The sequence below is a fragment of the Equus quagga genome, chromosome 17 (genome assembly GCF_021613505.1).
Source record: "Equus quagga isolate Etosha38 chromosome 17, UCLA_HA_Equagga_1.0, whole genome shotgun sequence".
Classification (NCBI taxonomy): Eukaryota; Metazoa; Chordata; class Mammalia; order Perissodactyla; family Equidae; genus Equus; species Equus quagga.
In genome coordinates, this window is record NC_060283.1 from 903095 (window position 1) to 922547 (window position 19453).

The 19453-nt window shown below is 49.8% G+C and overlaps 1 protein-coding gene across 3 annotated transcripts in view; it reads right to left on the bottom strand.

Moving 5' to 3' along the window:
• Positions 1-13055, bottom strand: part of AP2A2 (adaptor related protein complex 2 subunit alpha 2) — a 96819-nt gene extending 83764 nt beyond the window's left edge. The window contains exon 1 of one of the 3 annotated variants that reach the window (XM_046643285.1): positions 12414-13055. In XM_046643285.1, coding sequence (XP_046499241.1) covers positions 12414-12480 — 67 coding nt within the window. In that variant the 5' untranslated portion in view covers positions 12481-13055. The remainder of the gene's footprint in view (positions 1-12413) is intronic. The other 2 variants (XM_046643286.1, XM_046643288.1) reach the window with 2 other exon arrangements.
• Positions 13056-19453: the final 6398 nt, after the last annotated feature.

Consider the following 19453-nt stretch of genomic DNA (forward strand, 5'->3'; position numbering starts at 1 on the left):
AATGGGAAAGGACACGCATAAATGGTATAAATATGTAATTTAGAATTAATAAGTAATCATATTTTTTAAAGTAAATATGAGAAGAAATGGCTATAAAATGAAAATAATTGACTCTCAAGTTTAGGAAGTGGGGTGAGGCTGGGGTCAAGTGTTTTATATTTAATTTCTTAAGTTACATTCCTGACTTAGTGCTGTGAGTTTGTGACTAAGATGAAGTGTGCACAGTTACTTTTGATGCTTTCCTTCCCTTTACCTTTTAAGCTATAATTATTTGCTACCCTGTTCTGAAAGAGAGCTGTAGTTTTCTGATTTTGTCTATTTATCTCCTTGCTCAAAGCTTTGTAGACCTCTGCCTTTTTGTGTCAGGTATGAGGGCTTCATCATTTCTTGTAGGGGAGGTCTAGTGGCAATGAACTCCCTCAGCTTTTGTTTATCTGGGAAAGCTTTTATTTCTCCATTGTATCTGAAGGATAGTTTCTCTGGATAGCGTATTCTCAGCTGATAATTTCTGTCTTTCAGTATTCTAAACATATCATTCCATTCTCTCCTAGCCAGTAAGGTTTCTGCTGAGAAATCTGCTGAAAGCTTCATAGGGCTTCCTTTGTAGGTTATTTTCTTCTGCTTTGCTGCCCTTAACATTTTTTTTTTGTCATTGATTTTGGCCAGTTTTACTTTTATATGCCTTGAAGAAGGTCTTTTAGCACTGATGTAATTAGGAGCTCCATTGACTTCATGTATTTGTAAGTCCAGTTCCTTCCCCAGGTTTGGGAAGTTCTCAGCTATTATTTCTTTGGACAGCTCTCTGCTCCTTTCTCCCTCTGTCCTCCCTCAGGAATACCTATAATCCTTGTGTTGCTTTTCCTAATTGAGTCAGATATTTCTCAAAGAATTCCTTCATTTTTAAAAAATCTTAGTTCTCTTTCCTCCTCCCCCTAAAGCATTTCTTGTATTTCTATCCTCTAAATCACTAATTCTGTCCTCCATAATGTCAGCTCTATTTTTTAAGGATTCTAGACTATTTTTTATCTCATTAATTGTGTTCTTCATATCTAGATTTTCTTCCTGTTTTTTTTTTATAGTTTCAATCTCTTGGTGAAGTATTCCTTCTCATTAATTTTATTCCTGAGCTCACTGAATTCCTTCTGAGTTTCCTTGTAATTCAGTTTCTTTATGACAGCTATTCTGAATCCTCTGTCATTCAGGTTGTAAATTTCTGTGACTTCAGGGTTGGTTTCTGGAGATCTGTCACTCTCCTTCTGCTATGAATTGCTGCTGTAGGCTTTCATGGTGTTTGATGAACTGCTCTTCTGCCAGCATGTTTGTGGCAGTATTAAGTTGCAGATTCCACCTGCTACCACTATCTCCACCACTTCCCGGGGAGCCAGTTCATCCACCTTCAGGTGGATAGCTGCATGGGTCTCCCAGGCGTCCTGCTGTGCTGTGTGGGTATCCTCCACTGGTCAATGAATGTCAATTTAATTGCAGTTCAAAGGGGGAAAGACAAAGGGAAGAGCTCGCTACCCCATGTTGCTGACATCCCGTCTGCCACCCCAAAATCTGTCTCTCTGCCTTGCCTTGATTATTTTTAAGAATAAAAGACTTGAAAGAAACTTTGACCTTCCCCCCTAACTGCCTAAAAAAAAATTTTAAATAAAGGCCTGTCCCCAGGACAGGCCATCAGCATAGATAACTCTGGGTATCTGGTAGACTGGGAGGATCCTTGCTAAGCCCACTATTATCAAAGTTCTATTTATCAAACATTTGCTTTTCCACTTCCATGAACTGCCTTCCTCCCCTTTGAAGCCCGAAACCACCACCCCCAACATCCTCCTCCATCTTTAGCTGAAGATGGTATTTAAGATGGGAGCCTCTGCCATTTTGGCAAGTTGCTCAGTTTTCCAGGGTTTCTCCCATGTATACATGTTATAAAGCTTTGTTTGATTTTCTCCTGTTATTCTGTCTCATGTGAATTTAATTCATAGCCCAGCCAGAAGGACCTAGAGTGGGTAGAGGAAATGTCTTCCTCCCCTACAGATGTAACTCAGGAAATACCAGATTGGAAGAGGTGCAAAGGGCAAGGTATGGGGAAAGGATGCAGAGCTTCCATGCCCTCTCCAGGCAAGCCACTCCCCCCAAATCTCCATGTGTTCACCAATCCAGAATGCTACGCTCTTGACATTAATTTTTTTTTATTTTTCTAAAACATTCAATTAAAGACAAGACTAGACATGAAAATAACAACAAATACATTGGGAAGATCTGCCCAATTACTGACTATAACACCACCCCTCTCCCCACCATGCTTGGAGCACCACCCTTGATAATGAATGTCTGTGCACATGACCACCCCACCTAACGGCCCTGACCTTGGCTCCTCAGATGATCTAGTCCCCACTACAGCAGTCACTCTAACAGTCACCCTCTCCATGCCTCACTGCAGGCATCCCAACAGCCCCAACCTTTCAGCTCTCTCAATCAGGTAAGCAAACTCTGAACACCACTGGCACCCTCTAGGACCAAGGATCTACTCTCTCTCTCTCTCCCCCTCTCCTTGTCCTCACCCCCTCTTAGCCAGCTTCAACTCTATCACATAAACCAAGCTCTGACCCTCCTTCTCCATCTGTGCAGTTGCTTGGCAAAACCCCTCCTTGCTGAATCTAATTCTTGGCCAACTGGCACCTAAGCCTGGAGACCGGAGCACACCTGGTAAAACCATATGCCCAGTTGCTGGGATGGCCCCACATGTGAAGGCCAGGGAGGCCCTTCCAGTTCTTCTAAACGGCCATCTCACAGCTTCTCCTCCACCTCCAATGCCTCCTCCCTCCCCTCACTGGTAGCTGGAGAGCCTGACCCCTCCTCTAGGAGCCACTCAGGCAATCACCAGCCCCACCTCCACCTGCACCTCTGCTTCTCTCCACTCCTCCACCTTCTCTCTAGCCCTTCTTTATCTTTCCCATCAGCCTACAAACATCTGCTACCTCCCACCCTCCCAGGAGTCCTCACCTTTCTCACTTGGCTCAGAGCCTCCAAACTGGTCTGCCTGCTTCCCCTCCCCTCCTCTTCTCAACACAGCAGTTGGAGTAATTCTCCCCAAAGGTAAATCCCTCCTCTGCTCACCCTCCCCTGGCTCCTCATTTTCACACAGGATGAAGTCAGTTCTCATAACTGGCCCACAAGATCCCAGCCATCTACCCCTCCCCCTCCACCCAGCGCTGATGCCCCAGGCTCTCTCCCCAACTCCTACTCCAGCCACACTGGCCTCCCTTCCCATCCACCAGCACTTCAGGGCACGCCTGACCCCTAGCTGCACTATCTAAATTGTAACTCCCTTTTCCTGATTTATTTTCCCCTTAATATAATATGTAACACACTATATATTAGACTTATTTTCTGTCTACCTCACTACGTAAGCTACATGAGGGTACTCTTGTCTGTTGTGCTCACTGTGCAAAACAGGCACTCAGTAAATTTGTTAAACAAATGGATTAACCTTAACAAAAGGTTCCTTCCTGACCTCACTGTGATACCAGAATGCCCCTCCAAAGACAGCCACACCCTAATACTAGGATCCTGTGGAGTTACCTTCCCTGGCAAAAGGAACTTTGCAGATGTAATTAAGATAGGGGACCTATCCTGGGTCATGCACCTGGGCCCAATCTCATCACATGAGCCCTTAAAAGCAGAGAACTGTCCCTGCCTGGAGGCAGGATATGAGGCTGACAGAGAAGTCAGAGAGCTCTAGATCTCGAGAGGGATTCACTGGAGGGGCCTCACATGAGAAGGAATGTGGGCTGGCCCTAGGAGCTGAGACTGGCCCCAGCTATGGGCAGCAAAGACAGGGGCCTCATTCCCACACTGTAAGGACTGAGTGGAAGCAGCTCCACCCCCAGAGTCTCCAGAAGGGACCATAGTTCTGCTGACACCTTGATTTCGGGCTTGTGAGACTCCAGGCAGAGCACCCTGCTGAGCCAGGCTGTGCCCGGCTTCTGACCCACAGAACATGAGATAACACAGGAGTGCTGGCTTATGCTGCTAAATTTGTGTTACTTTATTACAGCAGCGATAGAAAGCTAATATACCCTCTGCCCTCTCCATCTCATTTCTCTCCTCTTTACAGTAATACGAAGAACTATGTTTTCTTGGCTACTTATTATAAGATTTAAATTAGATCTACAGCAAATGCTGCATTAGAGAATACCCATCAAACAGACATCACCACCCAAGAGAAGAGCATCTCCTGTCCTTCTGTGAACAGCATCCATGCAAGGGACCCACATCCCCATCCTGAGGACGACAATCACAAAAAGGCCAGGCCTCGAGGACTGAACAAGTTGGCACCAACAGACCCTCAATCGCTGTCCCACCCTCCTCTTCCTCCACATTCTCAGCACTCAGGAAAGGTGGGTGTGCTACTCTGTGCAAGGACAATCAAATTGTAGTTACATAATAAGGCAACAAAAGTCCGAAACAGAGAATTAATAGAGCAGAAGCTGCAAGCTAATTAAAAGAAGTAACTGAGATTGTGAGGAAGGAAGACTACCGTGGATGGAGGCATGTTTCCGCCGTATCCCTGGCACAATTCAGCATGAACTCGATCACAGAAGACTCCAATTCTCATAGGCACAAAGCGTTCAAAATAAGGCTCTGATCGGATTGTACTGCACATAACAAAAAAACACGCTACAGAACTGTATTTTTCAATAGCAATAAATGCAATCCAAAAGTGTTCCAAAATACTCGGTTTCTTGCTGTATTTTTTTAATTGACTGTTTCAAAAGACTATTCAACATCAATTTATTGCCTTTTCTCAATGCTTTTTAAACTGTAATAGAAGCACAGTAACTGCTCTCTCAACCACATCACATGAAGGAAGGCTGGCCACAGAAAAAGCGAAACATAAATCCCAGCCCAGCACCACCCACCCTAAGGAGCTCCAAGTGCACTAGGTACGCTAAGTGACCAAGCCTCGTCACACCCTTGTGTTACCATCAGAAGGGATTTTAAAGCTAAGAAAAACACCTTATAATGCAAAACAAAAACCAGGCAACCCAATTTGTATTCCAGTCTCCACACTTTTAAGCAATCCTGTAGACAGACGCCAAATCCTAAGGTAGGTGGGAACATCCTGGATGCAAGGAGAAGGATGAGTGCAAAACTACCACAACTCTCACTGGTTTAAATTTCAGGCAAAAACGAAGAATCCAGGCTCTACAGGGCCACAATTTACCATGTGAGAAAGGAAAGGGAACAGAATCAGGATCTGACCCAAACCACTGCCCATAAGTTTTTTTTCCTAAATGAACACATCCAGCAGAGTCAGCCGCTCAACGTCCTGTTTCCTGAGGCAACAGCAGGCAACAGGAGCTTCGGGGGCCAGAACCTAGTGAAAGAAGAGGGTCTCAGCCTCGTCACAAGACTTTGCTCTCCTTCTGGGGTACAGGGCAGATGTGTGCACATCACTGCCCTTCAAATTCTGCAGCACAGACAGCAAACTCCAAGGGCCAGACCACTAGCCCCATGCCTGCATCCTGTCCACCTCCCGCCTTCCCATCTGGTGGCTCCCCAACTCCCACAGAAGTCTCTATGACCCCACTTCCCACACTCTCGTTATTAGCTGAATGCGGGCCCCGGCCTAACTCCTCCCTGCCCACAATGTTGAAGGAAAAAGCATGAAGAGTTGGCAGGAAGTGCTGTCTGAAGGCAGGCAGGGACCAGAGTGTGGCTACAAGTTTAAGCTGTATCTTATGGGCAACGGCAACACTGTGGACAAGGCTGAGGCTCGTCTCTCCCTTTCTGGCACCGTGCATCTCACCGTCCCCACACTCTTCTTGGTCCTCTTCCCAACTCTGTCTCCAGGGCACTATTTTAAAACAGGGCTGCTTCCTCCTTGCATGCTATTTATTCTGTGCATCTTGGCCAAACCCTTTCAGCCCTCTCTGTACCAAAGAGGGCAAGAGCTAATCTTATCACACAGCCTCAGCTCCCACCTCCAGTGGGAACACCCATTTGAAGCTATCCACCCTGAAATTCTTCTCACAATACAACAGCACATACTGCTTTTCATGACATTTCAACAAAGTCAACTTTCATACCAAAGTCAGGAAGATTTTGAAGACGGCAAATGCCAGATTCAGTAAATACTGTTTTGTAATCTAAATCTTAGAAATCACATGCCCTAGTGAAAATTGTTCATTTCTGTTCTGAGTATCATTCAATTTATTTTTTTTTCAACTGGGTGCAAAGTTACTTAACTTATTCCATACAGCACCGCAAGCTGACAGAAGCCATCAACTTTCTAACTCTCAAACGTGTGGTTTCAATCTCAAACCTCTGTGCTGCTTCAGTCAGGTCAGACTCTGTGCTGACCAAACTGAGGGGGCAGGTGAGGAGGGGGCCATTCCTACGTATCCTACATCCATTTCATCACACTGCATGAGGGCAGGGAGGGTGGAGGGTGCACCAGACACACTTTAACAGAAGAAGAATGCTTGACAAGGCCACGGCAGACACGAAGCATTCCAAAGTCTGAGAACCCCATTAGGGAAGGGATCCATGATGTCCTCCTATTCCCTTCATTTGTATTCAGAAGTCCTGAATACAGAAGGTGCTCAATAAAGATGAACACACTGCATTTGATTTGTCTGCAAGCTCCTTACGGGGGCAGGGACCACATGTGCCATTTCTCTGAACCCCACACAGCATTTCAAATAACAGGCCCAGACACTATCCCTTATCCAAAACCTGAGGCCCAATTTGTGCCAGAATTCCGAACTGCTCAGACTTCAGGAGGAAGGACTGTACACGGCCGTAGGTCCCCCACATCAGCGTCCTGCAGCACACACTCTTCAACACCCACACCAGGACAGAGACGCTACAGAGCCTCATGGTAGTGCAGGGTCAGCGTCTTTGCCAACCGAGTTTACCACAGACTCCAAAAAATACTCTTAGTTTTTGGAGCCTTATAAGTTTTGAAATTTAAGCTAAGGGAGGGCAGCTTCATGCCCAAGAACCTGCAAAACAAACAGGTGGAATTCCGAGGAACTCAGAGCCCCTCCTGCTCAGGAGCTCACACCAGAGTCACTCTCTCTATTCTTATTAGTGCAAAATACCCTTTCCTTTATCACACTCAAATCTTTCCCTCTGGGCTGACTCTACTTGATTTTTTAAAAGCCAAGGAAATGCCATTTAATCCCACAAATACAGCCTTTCCAATAACTCTGCGACTACAAAATCCTGACACGTACTGGTGCCAAAAACAACAGAGTGAAAATCACTTTTTAAGAAGAAAGAGAAGTAACGTTGAGTATCTGGCATGAGAATACACTTATCACCAGGACATTCCAACTTGTCATAAAAGAAACAGAGTGATCCCCCAGCTTCAGAGGAGGCAGAAGGAAGACACGGGAAGAATACGTCAGTATTTCCTAGAAGGAGCAACCCAACATTGGCAGAAAAATTCAACCTGGACCAAACTTCCTTCTTCCTGCAGCTTGGTGGCTCGCCCCTCCTCTAACCCTCCATCACGTACCCTAAATCAGGTTCTAAGCAATATAAATTATGCATAAGGGTGCAAAAGAAATACGCAAGAAGAGCATTCTTTTCCAAAAAGTCAGCATTTTAAAAATCTAGAGTCAAGACTAAAATGAACCTTAAATTTTTTTGAGAATCTTTAAAGTTAAAAAATAGACTGACAAACTCTGATTCCGATCTTTATTACTACACAGGAAAATCAAGTACCAACTTTATGTTTAATTTTTATACTGAAGTTTAAGCTGAATTTAAATTTTTACATTCAGTTTCTCCTTATCCAATTTATGACTCACAACAAATGGAATTTTATGAACAAATAAAATTTTTTAATCTTTAGTCATGCTAAAATATAATTCAAAGACACGCCCAATTTCAACAAGAAGGAACCAAGTTTTGTGAGAACCACAATGAGCAGAGCACTGACAATTACTCCACAAGTTTATCAATGCGCCTGCAGAAAAACTGCATGCTTTCTCCAAGAACGTCGGAAATTTGACTTTTGCCAAAGGGCTAATTATATCTCTCCACTTAGTTCCCCTCTTTTGAGTGAGGCCTGGAAGGATTAAATAAAATGCCTCCAAGCACCACGGATGTGTCTTGATGCACCTGCAAAGCCCCAGTGCCCACTATGAGCGCATGAAGAATAAATGGCAATTTCCTGCCCACTGGTAACATGGCTGGTCTCACAAGAATAACGACCTATTTCTTCTCTCCTTTCAGAGCAGTCCTGATTATTCTGCTGTCAGTTCTGAGTCTGACAACATTTTCGGCAGTTGTTTTATATTCTCAACAATATTCTAGCGTTGACACGTCAATGGCAGTACATAAGGACCTGTTAATTAGGCTTATACATGACTCTCCTTCACTGATAACCACATGTGTAAAAGCAAACAAAAGTTCCAAAATAACCGAATAAATAGCAAATAACTATTATTTTTCCAATTTCTGCAGTTCTTTCATTTTCTTTGAATAAAATGTTTGAATATAATGTCAATAAATGTAATAGCCTAGACAGAAGTCAAGGGGATTGTGCTGAGGGGGAAACCAATCTCAAGAGGTCACATACTACAGTAGTCCCCACTTGTCCACAGTTTCACTTTCCAACATTTCAGATACCTGCGGTCAACCGTGGTCCACAAACATTAAATGGGAAATTCCAGCAATAAACAATTCGTAAATTTTAAATTGCACACCCTTCTGAATCACCCCCTTGTCCAGCAGACCCATGTTGTGTACACTACCTGCCCATCAGTCACTCAGTGGCTGTCTCACTTATCAGGCTGTCATGGTATCACGGTAAAAGCACAAAAGTAGTGATAGCGGCAATTCAGATATGCCAAAGAGAAGCCGTAAAGTGCTTCCTTTAGGTGAAAAGGTGAAAGTTCTCCACTTAATAAGGAAAGAAAGAAAATCAGATGCTGAGGTTTACTAAGATCTACAGTATCTTTTATCACAGTATGTTGTTATAATTGTTCTATTTTAATATTATTGTTGTTAATCTCTTACTGTGCCTAATTTATAAATTAAACATTATCACAGTTATATATGTATCAAAAAAACAGTGTATATGTAGGGTTCGGTACTATCTGCGGTTTCAGGCATCTACGAGGGATTTTGGAATGTATCCCCCGCATAAAAGGAGGGACTACTGTATTCAATTCCATTCACACAACATCCTTGAGATGTTACGCAGATGGAGAACAGATGGAGAACAGATTAGTGGTTGGGGGAAGCAGGTTTGGCTGTCCAGGGTAGCACAAGTGGGCTGGGGGATGAGGAAGAGTTCTGGGTCTTGACTGAGGTGGGGGTTACACGAAGCTACACGTGATAAAAATACATAGACCTACGCACACACATCAGTGCACGTAAAACTGGTGCAGTGTGAATATGCCCAGTGGACTGGACCAATGTCAGTTTCCTGGTGTTGAAAGCATACTGTTATGCCAGATGTCCACCTTAGAGGAGGCGGGGTGAAGGCTGCTGGGACCTTCCTGTCCCTTTCTTTGCAACTTCCTATGAAACTATATTTATTTTGAAATAAAGAATTATTTTAAAACTGGGACTAAATAAAAGGATTAGAATTTTTTATTGCCAATTAAAAAAGAGAGAAACAGTTCACTAACTCCTACACACTGAACTCACATTAGCAGAATTCAGTGGCCCCTGGGCTGAAGTTAATCAGAAAGGATCAAGTTAATTCTATGAAGCACTGAATTAGTTCACTACCTGAGCCGCAAAAGCTACAGGCTTAGGCAGAAAGGCATGGCACAGGAACCTTTTCAAATCCTGGAGCATATTCACTGCTGCCTGTGCTAAGAGGAGTAACCTTCCCAGCCAGTCAGCTGGGAACGGATTCCTAACTGAAGTGCAAATAGATACAGAGCATGCTCTTAAAGGTCTTAAAGGGGAAAATTTAAGAAACTAGTTCAGAAAGGTAAACGGGAGCTGCAATTTTAGAGCTCAAACAGACTTTAGCTCAAAATCCACCCTTCTCTGTCAGTTGAGGAAACTGAGGCTCAGCGCCCAGCGGCTTCGGTCACGGAGCTGATAAGAGACTATCGGAGTCCAACCCCTTGCTGCCAGCTCAGTGGTCTCTCCAGAGCCTGGCTCCATCAGTCACCGTCACAAGAAAACAGTAAGCACACAAAATCAGGGATGGGCAGGGAAAGGGGAAGCAGGGACACCTCTCCCTGCCACATAGGGGTCAAGCTCAGACCAGCTCTGGCTGGGGTTCACTTTCCAATCCCACCTCTAGCCACCGGCCCACACTTGTTCAGCGTGTTAATTCTCTGCTGTTCCACGCACCATCTTGGTTCTCTGCCTGCAGTGCCCTTTACACAAAATCTGCCCGAGAATCATCTCCTAGGTGAAGTCTTCTCTGGCTCACTCTTCTGCTCATTCACTTGGCATGTGTCTCGTGCCAGATACTGTGTGAGCAGGGGAGGAGTGACATGCAAGACAGACGTGGTCCCCACCTTGTAGCGCTTACAGTGTAGTGGGGGCAGAGCACCACAAACTGACGACACTGCTCTGAAGAGGCAGAGTGCTGACCTACGAGAGGGGAACCAGATGGATGAGGCTGGAAAGGTGTTTCTGAGGAACGGGCCGTATTAAACAGAGACCTGGCCCCCTAAGAAGGATTAGGCGATTGTCTTGTTCATTGATCTACACCAGTGACTCTGAACTGGGAGCAATTTTGCCCCACACAGCAACGTCTGGGAACACTTTTGGTTGTCATAACTGAGGCATCTAGGGGGTAGAGGCCAGGGATGCTGCTAACCACAGGACAGCTCCACACAACAAAGAACCATCAGACCCAAATGTCAGTAGTGCGGGGGTGGAGAAAATCTGACCTATACAGTCAGTCAACAAGTGTCTGCGGAGTCCTCATTAAGTGGCAGGCCCTTTCCAGTCAAATGCAGACCTAGCACAGAACACGAGTCTAATATGTGGGTGATCAGTTGTCTGAGAAAATGGGTTTCAGCCTCAATGCCCTGCCCAATGCAATTTTCTTCCAAAGGGAAGGAAAGACGTCATAGCTAATTTAAGGCCTTTGCACAAGGGGTCCCCTGAAGTAGCAGCACACACACATCTGGCTTACAAGATGCATTATGATTATAAAAATTATTGTCTTGAAAACATTACATAGTAAAGGAAGAGAAAAAAGAGAATACTGGCCTACTTGTAATAGGACTGATCTGACGGTGTCTTTCTACACTGATTTCTTGCAGAGTAAGGAAAGGACAGAGGGTCTTAACCTTCCACAGTCAGGGTTCTCCACCCCAGTCCAAGAAGGTGAGGAGTTCAAGGGAAGCCTCAGCAAATAGCATTTACCAGGAGGTGAGGTGATAGACATCAGACCTAAGGCAGGAGACATCAGAGCCAAGGATTCGGGAGATAACAAGGAAAAAATAAGACACACCAGACAGAAAACTGGCTTTGTAGGGGTTTTTTTTTTAATTAAATAAAAGGGACATTCTCTGAAAACCAACAGGAGTTTTCTGTACACCAAAGCCAGATTTATTGGCGGGCCAACCGTGCACCTCCTGGCCCGCTACACCGTTTAGTGTGGATTTTTCCACTCTGGGGGGGACACGCATGCCGTTGAGAACGCTGTCCCTGATTCCAGACGGCAGGCACGGCGCTTCCCCCGAAGCCATCCCACGCCCCACTGCCCCGGTGTCCCGATCCCCTCGGGCAATGAATGAGTCACTTTAATCAGAGCACAATAAACAGCCAGAACCCCGGTCCAGGCTGCTTGCCCGGCAGGACCCGGTTTCGCCATTCCCACTGCCCGAGTGAAAACCCACGCTGCTCCGGAGAAGCCTGGGTTAAATGCTCCATTACTAGAAATACGGAGACTGCCCGAGATGACATCATGCTGGGGAGGGGCGTCTCCGCTGGAAACCCCTCGGCGGCGCCGCCGCCCCGCGCCCCCGCCCCCACTGCATGGGCCTCAGCCCGCTCCCCGCCCGCCAGGCCCGCCCCCTGGGACCCCCGACCCGCCCCCCGCACCCCGGACCCCACAGCCCTGGCCCCCGCCCCGCGCCCGCCCGGCCCGCCAGGTCCGCACTCTGGGACCCCCACCCCGCACCCCGCTCGCCCCGCACCCCCGGCCCCCGCCCCGCACCCCTGCCCGGCCCGCCAGGTTTGCACCCTGGGTCCTCCGACCCGCACCCCGACCTGCACCCTGCCCCGCCCGCCAGGTCCGCACCCGAGACCCCCGACCCACACCCAGCCAGACCCGCCAGGCCCGCACCCTGCTCGCCCCGCACCCCGCCAGGCCCGCCAGGCCCGCACCCTGGGACCCTCGACCCGCACCCCGGCCCCTGCACGCCCGGCCCCCGCCCCCCGCAGGCCGGTCCGGCGCCCCGGCCACTCACAGTTGCGGATGTCCGAGATGAAGACCGCCAGGCCCCGCATCCCGTCCCCCTTCGACACGGCCGGCATCTTGGCCCCGGGGAGCGCCTGCGCTGGCGGGCCCGGGAAGAGGAGGAGGAGGAGCGCGGAGAAGCAGCCGCCGCCCGAGGAGCCGCCTCAGGCTCCCAGCGCCGCTTTCGGGGCCGCCGCCACGCGCGCGCACGTACGCACGCTCTCAGACGCACGCACGCGCACGCCGGGCCGCGCGGCGAGGGACGGCGGCCGGGGCGGGGGGCGCGGGAGGCAGCGGGCGCGCGGCCGCGGCGCGGGGACGAGCACGTCGAAGGCGGGCACGTAAAGGGCTGCGGGGGGCGCCCCCTGCAGGCCGGCGCTCGGGCGGGCGCGCGCTGGGGTCCGTGGGTTCGCGTCCCTCGTCGCACCCGGCCTCTCGCCGCCCTGTCCAGCCGGGGCCCCAAGACCCTTCCCAGCCGGTGTTCTGGAGCAGCTTGCTGCGGGCATTGGGGGCCGGTCTGTGTCCGGAGCTCTGAGGGCCTGTGCACATCACCCGGCTGTCCAGAGCCACCCTTTCCTTACAGAGGGGGAGACTAAGGCCTCGAGAAAAACGACGGCCCGCCTCCACCCGGTGGCACCAGATGACCGCGGGGCCCAGTCTCTAATCCGATCCCTCAATGCCCAACTAGGGCCTTTAACCCTTGCCACCACGGGTCTCTCCCAGCCGGATGGAGGCAGCGGACGGCCCCAGTGGGCCCACCCCACAGATCACTGCAGGGGCCTTGGCCAGCCGGACCCCCATTGAGTCTGTCTGGAGAGCAGGTGGCCCTGCTGAGCTGAACTTTATGAAGCCTGACCGCTTTGAAGAGGAAGCTCCCTCCTCATCGGGGTTATCCGGGTCCTGTACAGAACTGGCCCAGACCCATGAGCCAGACCCCTGTTCCACCCTGGCTCACTTCCTCAGTTCCCAGTGAGAGGTCAGGCCTGGGTGGGGCCTTCCCACAGACCAGGCACCCCACCCAGGCTCTCGGCCTCTAGGACCCCCTGGGGAAACTGGAACCCGTGGAGACCCGAATCCTTATAAGGCAGAAATTTTACCACTTTCCAAGACCTTCCAAAGAGCTGAGCCAGCAGAGGGCATCCTGGAGGAGAGGAGGGGAGACCCCAGGGCCCACGTCCCCACAGCCCGGGGAGATAACCCCCCCACAGCCAGACCAGGGGACTCAGACAAGGAGACCCTGACCCACCCCCAGCAGCCACTCACAGGACAGGGCATAGTGCTAGGAGGCTGCAGGGGCCCACGTGTGGCATGGACAGAGTGCCAGCTCAGCCTGAGATGGAGGGCTTCTCGGAGGAGGGGCTTGGAGCTAAGCGGGCCTCCCACCTCCTCTTAGTGCTGACTCTGGACTTCCCAAGCCTCTTGGGATTCCCACAAGTGTGTGTGTGTGTATCTGTGTGTGTGTGTGTGTGTGCACGTGCACATCTGGGGGAGTCCCCAGAGCCTGATGAGACACACAAGCGGCCATGCAAAAGACCCCATGCCTCCTGTTGGTGCCATCACTTTCCCAGACACAAGGCCCTTCAAATCACTTATTACCATCAGGCTTTGGACCTCTGTCAACGTGGCCCTCCCTGAGCACAGTCACTCCTCAGTGAGGGACAGGCAGCCTTCAGTAGTGTGCAGTACTTAGAAACAGTTTCATTTCTTAAGTTGTGTGAACTAGACATCTGTCACATTTTAGCCACTCGTGGTCACAGCACTGTTCCCAAGGGTGGTCGTGGAGCCGAGATCCTCTTTCCTGTGACCATTGGGAGGTGAGAGCCCCCCCACACACACACACAAGCCTAAAACTTGAATCCTGAAGGAGAAAATGGAGGCAGGAGAGCCCGGAGCCTGCAGCATGCCATGGTATCCGGGGCGTCCTGCAGCGCTAGCTGGCTGTGTCTCTGCTCCTACCCAGGCCGGAGCCTGCTCAGGCCTCCTGTCAGTTTTATGAGTGACCCAGTTTCCTTCTTGTAATCTCAGGAGTGGGTTGCAGACGATGACCCTTCCAGAAAATTGGGGTTGGCAGCCTGGTCTGAGCGTGGCTACAGGCTCTGAGCACCCATGTGGGTTCAGGGACAGGGATGTGACGGTCCTTGGCACCCGGTGGCTACCTGTGATCACCAGGAATGACATGCTTGGGGAAGGCCAGGCTTTGCAGACTGAGCACGTCCCCCGCCATGGATGGTGTTTGGAGCACAAGGAATTAAAAAATCTGTGGTGGGTTTGTTTTTGAATGAAGCTAGACCACCCGAAGAAGGAGAGTGATGAGCTCAAACTCCCAACTGCTCGTCTCAGGGTGGCAGGAAGCTGCTGACTGCAGATGTCATCTCTGACAGCAACGAAACTGAGTCCAAAGCCACACATAGTTGAATTTGGATTGTTGCGAAATACCCACAGAATTTGAATCTACGGCCTCCCCAAATACCGTACAAAAAAGCTAGAGTGCTGATGGGGCATGCGTGGGCCTAGAGAACTGGGATGGGGTAAATGGGACAGCCTGGGGGACCCCAGCCCTGCTCCCCAAGAGCCCCCTTGCCAGCCTCCATGGCCCTTTTTCCCCCATTGGACAAAGTTGTCCCCGTACTTGAAGACCCTGTAATGACATCCCTTGAAGGAGTTGCTTTGTAAGAGAAAAGTCGATTCCCCTCAAAGCCCCCTGCCTTACCGCATCCCTTGAGACCTGGGAGGGTCAGGTCCCAACACAAAATCACACACAGACAGGGAAGGCTTAGCTGCCATGAGAACTGCAGGAAGCTGAGTTTATGTCAACAGAACTCTGCAGAATGTAGGATGGATTCTGAAAGAGCAGGCCTGGAACAGCAGATCTGTCCCATGGGCCACCCAGCAATCTGGGTCAGCTAAACCTGCTCAGGCAGCCGACTGCCTGGAAGCTGGACTCTGGGTGGCCCATGTTAAAACAGGGTTGAGATGCAAGAAATTCCTGGATATAATGCAGAGAAAGGAATTCAGAGATTTATTCTCTCCCAGTCCTGGAAGCTGGAAGTCTGTGATCAAGGTGTCAGCAGGGCTGGTTGCTTCTGAGGCCTCTCTCCTTGGCGTGTAGACTGACGTCTTTTCCCTGTGTCGTCATCACACTATCTTCCCCCTGTACACATCTCTCTCTCTGTGCAGATGTCACCTTTTTACCAGGACACCAGTCATATTGGACCAGGGGCCCACCCTACCCCAGTATGACCTCATCTTAATTAATTACACCTGCAATGACCCAAATTAGGTCCCATTCTGAGGTGCTTGGGCGAGGACTTCCATGTATGAACTTTTACGCAACACAGTTCACTCCATAACAGATGGTGACGTGAGCATATTTGGGGACCTGATTTTGAGTCCAGCCCCTTTTCCATCGTACCTGCTTGGAACAGGGTTTTGGTAGTTGGAGCTCCATCTTGGACCATGAAGATGAGCACCACATTCTCCACTATGGGGTTGGTTGTGGTTGGGGGTTCTGTTGAACTCTGCCAAACCCAGATCCTAATTAACACCTATTCCCATGCCCACGGGTGCTCTAGAGGCCTGGGGCATGTTGGGATGCCCCCATCCTATCCTGTGGCTTGTCATCAAGACCACTTTGCATCCACTCACCCAGGGCTCAAAGGGGCTTAACAAGGAGCAATGCAGCTGGTGACATCCAGGGAGGACTGGAGGAGGTGGCTATGAAAATTATGCTGCCCCCTCCAACAGGATGCTGCCAGATCAGGCATCCTATTCACCCCAGAGTGGGGACCCATGACCTCCAGTCTCCCTAAGTTACCTGTTGAAAAATACACCCTTTGATCTTAAAGGCCAGACCAGCCATGCCAGTGGCCAGCCAGCTGGCCATCACCAAATGGCCTTCATGGTTTTGGATGTTCTGTGGCAAGGGCTTCCATCCCAGGCCAACATCCATCCACCGCAGCTCCTTCCTCTAAGGGCCCGGCCAGGGTGAGCTGATGGAATATACGCCCGTTTTAAGATTAGCCTGAGAGGGGCCAGCCCAGTGGTGCAGCAGTTAAGTGCACATGTTCTGCTTCGGTGGCCCAGGGTTCACCAGTTCGGATCTCGGATGTGGACATGGCGCCACTTGGCACGCCATGCTGTGGTAGGCGTCCCACATATAAAGTAGAGGAAGATGGGCATGGATATTAGCTCAGGGCCAGTCTTCCTCAGCGAAAAGAGGAGGATTGGCAGCAGTTAGCTCAGGGTTAATCTTCCTAAAAAAAAAAAGATTAGCCTGAGAAAAAATAGCTTTAGGAAAGAAAACATACTTAAAAATAACAGTTCAGGCCCCTTTCAGCACCACTGTAGTGGGTTCCCGTGGCTGCAACAAATTACCACAAAGTGGTGGCTTAAAAACAGCAGATAGCGATTTTCTCACAGTTGTGAATACCAGAAGTCTGAGATCAAGGTGTCGGCGGGGCTGGATCTCCCTGGATGCTCTGAGGGAGACTGTTCCTCACCTGGCTTCTGGTGACAGCCCGGATCCTTGGCTTGGGGCTACAGGGCCCCAATCTCTGCCTACATCTTCCCTGGCCTTCCCCTCTGTGTCTGTGTGTCTCAAATCTCCCTCTCCTTTCCCTGAGAAGGAGCCCAGTCACTGGATTTAGGGCTCATCCTGAGATCCTTAATTACATTTGCAGACACTCTATTTCCAAATAAGGTCACCTCCATAGGTGCTGGGGGTTAGGACATGGACAACCTTTTGGGGTCCACCATTCACCCCACTATAGCCACAAAGAAACGCTGCCCCTTTGGCCTCATCGATACACACTCTGCCCCTCTACTTTGTTATAGGGGTATTTTAAGGTTGGTTGTGGGTTATGAGAAGCACAAAACCCATGACTGATGCCACAAAGCACACAACCCTGTGCAGAGCCACCTATCCATCACACACACCCACCATGGGGCCAAGTACCTGCCCAGCCAGCGACCGGATACCTACATGCTAGACAGCAAAAAATGCCCAAGACATAGCCGTCACCCTGGCCAAGGCCAGGTGGGCTGTGGGGGGTGGGGGGGCCCACACGTGGGACACAGACAGAAAACCTGCTGTGCTGGCTCTGGAGCTATATCTGGAAGCTTCTGCTGCATGTGCGCACACCCGCTCCCTCTCTCATCTTGCTCTGGACTTTGCTTATCCAGCACCCAGGGAGGATGTCTCCATCCACGAGCAAGGGGAGCAGGAAATGCTGATGTGTGTCCCTCTTCCTGGGCTTCCGGCCTCCAAACAGGAATGTTTCAAGGCCCAGGAGTGATAGGACACAGTCAGTGATAGTGTCCTGGGCCCTGCCCTTGGGACAACCCCCAGCCAAGGCCATCCTGTTAAAACAGGACGAGTCACGAGTTGGCCCTGCCAGGAAGGGCCTTGCCTTGTGCTGACTCGGCAAATGAGCAGAGGCCCAGGGCTGCCTGCAAGGTCAGGGCCCCCACCCTGATCCCTCCTAGGGAGCACTGGCCAACCGGGGAAGACGGAAGTCCAGTCCTCAGAAACCCCACAGCCACTAGGCACATCCAACAACCAGGTGCGAGTGCTCTTGGGGTGTTGGCCATGTAATGGGCTCCCCATAATAACTCAGGGATGCCCTCAAGGCTGTCCCAGAGAGGCAGCCTCAGGCTGGGGACCCTCAGCCAGCCAGGTGGACCTGGGGTAGGGCACTCTGGTCCTGCACGTGTCCCGAGCATGGGGAGATTCAGTTGGCAGCAGGAGGGCTTGTCTCTGCAGGCCCCTCACTCCATGGGGCCTGTCCCTGCCCTTGTCTGTCCTCCAGTGCCCCCTGCACACAGGCAGGGGGGAAGGAGAAAGACAGTGGAGGGGGGCAGACCTGGGCTTACAGCTCAGAGCCTGGACCTTGACCTGGACACCCCGAACCCAGCACTGGCAGGGCAGGCTGATCCATAAGTAAGAAGGCTAGGAATGGGGGCTGAGGGCTAGTTTTAGGGCCTGGGCAAGAGGTTTATACTCACATTTGTATTAAATTTACATAATTAGGATTCAATACATTGAAGTTATAAATTCAAAACCTAATTTTTTAATCTGTTAAGTTCAATTTTACAAACCCTGTTATTCCCTTTATAAGCCTAGCAGATTTTAAAGTGATGCTTAAGGGATCTTCACATGATATTTGGTCCCATCTACAAACACAGTTAATTAAGCATTTTCAGCATTTCAAACTAAATTTATAAGTTAAATATCTTTTACATCCTTTTTAAGTACTTCAGCTTGTCTAAATTGACAACAAAATCTCAGGTGCTTCAAAAATCGATACACTCAATGGATTAAAATTTAAAACTTGGTGAATCCCAAGTTGTCTTAAATGTTCCAGAGACATGAAATACTAAATGTGTCAGGTTTCACTTAATACATACATGATAACACTCTCGTTCTGATTCCCTTAGAGCTTTCTACGCCTCATTCTAAATCTTCCTGTAGCTGAAAGACACGTATCCATTCAAAGAAGTCAGCTCTCAATGCAGCTTCTGGGGCCCCTCGGCATCAACTGCACCAGCTGTGAGGCTGACAGCTTTGTGCTGACAATTCCACAGGGTCCCGGAACCCTGCCCAGAGGGAGCTCTGCACAGGGTCCCGGCACTGGGCTCCCCGCCCTTCCTTTCCACCTGCTCTTAGGGTCTGCAATACTGGCCCAGAGTGAACCCCGAGTGGATGTGGCAATTCTTTAGCTCCAAAGACCTCTGAACTCAATGAGATCCTATGGTGACTAAATGCCTTTCTCACTAAGGGACCTTTGGTCTTGCTGGAGTCTCCTTAGCATTCCCTAAGACTGCACAACACTCAGGGCATCCAGCGTGGCTTACTGGGGCCCTCTCCAGAGCTCTGCCTGACTTGGAGTCACTATCCCAAAGGTCAGGCCACAGGGCCAAGCTGGCTTCCAGGAACACAGAGCTGCCCAGTGACACTTGACAGTTGGTACATGACGTGGCTCAGCACACGCACCAGCCCCAACCCCCTCTCCGATGACTGTGGGGGTCAGCTGGCAGGAAATATGGGGAAGA